This window comes from Triturus cristatus, chromosome 3_2, assembly GCF_964204655.1.
Source record: "Triturus cristatus chromosome 3_2, aTriCri1.1, whole genome shotgun sequence".
Classification (NCBI taxonomy): domain Eukaryota; kingdom Metazoa; phylum Chordata; class Amphibia; order Caudata; family Salamandridae; genus Triturus; species Triturus cristatus.
In genome coordinates this window covers 308353475-308357339 of record NC_140584.1, presented here as the reverse complement: position 1 = coordinate 308357339, position 3865 = coordinate 308353475, and the positions used below count along the sequence as shown (strand labels likewise).

The 3865-nt window shown below is 43.9% G+C and overlaps 1 protein-coding gene across 1 annotated transcript; it reads left to right on the top strand.

Annotated features, from left to right (window-relative positions):
• The first annotated feature begins 594 nt into the window (after window positions 1–594).
• On the top strand, window positions 595–3433 carry HMGN2 (high mobility group nucleosomal binding domain 2). The gene is made up of 6 exons (XM_085647730.1): window positions 595–849; window positions 1556–1594; window positions 1806–1835; window positions 1926–1976; window positions 2261–2350; window positions 2638–3433. The coding sequence occupies exons 1-6, from the start codon at window positions 835–837 to the stop codon at window positions 2671–2673; spliced, it is 261 nt and encodes an 86-aa protein (XP_085503856.1). The 5' UTR covers window positions 595–834; the 3' UTR covers window positions 2674–3433.
• The last annotated feature ends 432 nt before the right edge of the window (window positions 3434–3865 follow it).

Below are 3865 nucleotides of genomic sequence, written 5' to 3'. Positions count from 1 at the left end.
GTAAAGGCTCGAGACCCCTCGCCCCCCAATCTACGCCTATTACAAGTAATTACTATTGTAGCATCATCACAGTTTCAATCAGAGAAATCCAATTGGACAAAACATTATAAAAATGAAGTTAAAATACAACGATGGGACCAGATCCAATAGAACATGGGTGGTCCCGTTTTCTTCGATAAGGAAGGAACGAGTAGCTCGAATATGGCCCTTTTTAATGCACCGGGGTAAGGAAACTCCCTTCTAAAAGGTTATACCAGGTTGCATGAGAACTGAACTGCCCCGCTAATGATAAAAGTGCATTGAGGACAGCGAATATATATCTGATCACAAAATGCTATAAGCCGTAGGCTGAGAAGGAACTATTGCGCGGCCCCGAGCCCCTCAAAACAAAGCGACCTCCCCGGGGGCGCGCGTAGCATCTACTTCCCGCGCTTCACTACAAAGCCCAAAGCGCAACTGCCACTGTATACATTCAAATAAAGCGTACACGCGCTGCTACGCAGAGCCACACGGTCGGCGCGCGCTTGCGCACAACGTCGCTGCGCTCGGCTCCGCCTCTTCGCCCCGTTAAGCGCGCGCAGACAAACCCGTACTGGAAACCCCGCCCAGTAGACTCAAGAAGCTTCACAAGAGCCCGCGCTCTCCCACGTGACATTGCTACTACCAATCGGCACTGGAGGCTTGACGCTAGATCCGGTTCTAACCGGTTCCTTGAGCCTTTTCATTTCTATAAAAGTTATACACCACCCGAATTCAAACCATTCCTCTCAGCAATCCTCAACAAGTCAATCCCGGTTTCTTCTTGTACCAGCTGCACGTTCGCTATACGCAACCATGCCCAAGAGAAAGGTAAGTCTAAAACTAACTGGTGTGTTATAATGGAAGGAGATTCGCAGCAAGCTGTTTGCCATAGCAAGCATTTTTTAAGAAAAACGTGGTCGAGTGGGGTGGTGTTTTTATTCATTCTACGGAATCGAAATTAAAGGCGCGGATTTAATGCAGACTCGTTTTTGTTGTTTTTTGTAAGAATGCCAAGTAGGCTTGAAGTGTTTTGTGAACAAGTCTTGCAGGGCTTTGCGAGGCGCCATGATGGCTGCACGATTAGTTATTGATATTGAATTAAAACTGCGCCTATTGAGTTACAAAATGTCTGTCTCTGAATTCGCGTCTCATTCAGATAAGGGATATTTGTACTGTAGTTTGTCTGTCCCCAAGTCTCCGCTTTACTTGATAGCGGTCCTCCATTGAGTACAGTAGGGCGCGCGAAGAGGTACATCCCGGTTGGGGTCTCCCGAGCCCCTGTAGGGCTGGGCGGGAACGCGCACAACCTAGTTTCAGATTAAAAACGCGCGAAGATTAGGGGCGGGGTTACCGCCAAAAGAGGCCTGACTAACAATTGGGAGCTGCGGTGGGCGGAGTTAATGATGGCGAATGCGCGCGTCTTTTGTGCTTGAAGTACCGGGCGTCTAAGGCTGGAACTGTGGCGGCCATCTTTTAGTATTGGCGAATTAGTAAAGGCTGAAGCGTTTTGAGTAACGTTGTGTTTGCATTGCAGGCTGACGGAGATGCGAAGGCGTCCAAGGTGAAAGACGAGGTGAGTTAATTTTGTTTGTGACGTCTTAACAGGTTTTTTTGTATTCTCCATAGCAGGAAAGCGCGTGGGGTTTTTTGTAAAACGCCAGTGGTTTGTGATAACTTGTGGGTCACGTTGAATCATTTAATGGGTTGGCGATTGGTTCTCTGTCTATGCGTGATTTCGTCTGTAAATAAGAGTTTTCTAATATCGGGCTGTATTGTATTTTTAGCCCCAGAGAAGATCGGCGCGGTTGTCTGCGGTGAGTTGAATTGTTATTCATTATCTTGGGGCGTGTTCTTCTCCTAGTATCATACTGGGTATAATTTATTTTAATGTTTTTGTCTTGCAGAAACCTGCCCCACCAAAAGCCGAGCCCAAACCTAAAAAAGCGGCCCCAAAGGTAAGCTGTCGGGGTATTCGTTTGTGATGCGAGAATTATAACCAAAGTCTCATGTTTATAACATGTACGTTGCCGCCGTCCTTGGTGGTATTTTTGGTGGTTACATAGAGAAGTTACCCAGTTAACTGGGAAATTTGAGGTCTGAAATGGCATGTTTTGTGGTCTTAAATTAAGTAGGATTTGGTGTCGTTTTGGTTGACGATGGAGGGATGCTTTTTCGAGATAACGCGGCTTCTTAGCCATTGTGTTGAATCGAAGTAATTGACGATGCTTTGTTATTCCAGAAGACCGATAAACAGCCAAAAGGAAAGAAGGGGAAGGATAGCAAAGAAGCAAACAACCCAGCAGAAAACGGCGATGCTAAATCTGATCAGGTTAGTTATTCTGTTCTCCCGACTGTCTTGTGCTGTACTCCGCTACTACTCTCGGTCCCTGTTTTATAGAACGGTATCAACGCGATTTACCATGATAGGCCTTAGACTGTAGTTTTACGATTAAGGGTGTGCGTTCATTTAAAAACTAACCTTGTGCAGTGTTAACGCTCAAATGACTGTCCGGGTTTTTATTTATGTTCGGAGATCTTGTATGATATACTTTTACTTTGTTTACCCCATTAATTCATTAATATAGATTGTAATTGAGTGGTTTTTGTTTCTTACAGGCACAGAAAGCTGAAGGAGCTGGAGATGCAAAGTGAAAATGTGTGACTTTTTGATAATTGTGTACTTCTGGTGACTGTACAGTTTGAAATACTATTTTTTATCAGGTTTTATAAAATGCAGAATTTTGTTTTACTTTTTTTTAAGCTATGTTAGCACATACAGCTTTGTTTGTGGGAGGGACTAAATGTTCTGTCATTAACTGTTCAAACAGAACTTAAAGTTCAAAGGGCCTTTTTTCCAGACGAGCAAAAGTGGATCTCAAACGTAAATATCTGGGTGGTACAAGAATGCATTTTTACATTGTTGCTACGAGTGAATAGTTTGTGGCGTTCAGTACCATATTCGATCTAATATGCAGTTCCCCATTGGCAATTTCCCCTCCTGTATAACTTGGGCAGCTATTTAAGAAAAACATGTGACAATGACTTCTAGGCATTGCATTGGTTGCGATTTCTGGGTAAGAGTGGGCACGACTGCATCAAGGCTCAAACGTGTTTGTAACCTGGAGGCAACATGAATTTTATCTTCTGGCTCAATTCTGCAGTTTTAAACGTTCCTTAGGGTAGGCTTGTGAACTGTTGTTGAGAACAACATAAATGTGAAGTGTCCACCCTCACTCTAATCTCTTTCCCTGTTCTGAAAGACTTTATTTTTATTGGTTTTATAGTAAATTTGTTTGCAGGTCCACTGGGGAAAGGACGGTGGGGTGCTGAGTTGTAATGTAGCCCATGTCTCGCCTCAATTGCCATGACTGTTTGAGAAAGTATCAATTAATAAAACTTGGATGCTGTTTGACTCGGACATGCCGGTTTCTTTTGTTTGCTTTCTTTGTCGCATCTATTCTGCAGCTAAACTTGAGTTTGTATTTATGAACTTGATTACAACGATCAACAGCCTGCTAGGACATGAGCTGAACTAGCATAGTGAAAACTGTATATTGCTTCTGAGAAATTAGTTGTTTTTTTGGACCATACGTCCCTGGATAATGATCCTACTGGCCTGCTAGGTATAAACGAGTTCAGCGTGCAGGCTAGAACTAGATTCTGAACTTTTCAGCAAGTTACTATTTGAATGATTTTCCTCACTGTAGGCCGTCACCGTTATGTATTTTCGGGCAATTGAGGAGCCCTCCAAATATAGGGGCTCCACTCAGAGCGATTGGTACTCTATTGTCTTTAGGCTCGAGTGGGCGCCCATGTATATCATGCCCCGCAATGCTATCGCTTC

What these genes read in the sequence shown, in the direction of transcription:
- HMGN2 (XM_085647730.1), top strand. An exon ending in CTAAAAAAGCGGCCCCAAAG is followed by an intron (nt 1,977 to 2,260) that starts GTAAGCTGTCGG and finishes TTGTTATTCCAG; the next exon opens with AAGACCGATAAACAGCCAAA. An exon ending in GCGATGCTAAATCTGATCAG is followed by an intron (nt 2,351 to 2,637) that starts GTTAGTTATTCT and finishes TGTTTCTTACAG; the next exon opens with GCACAGAAAGCTGAAGGAGC.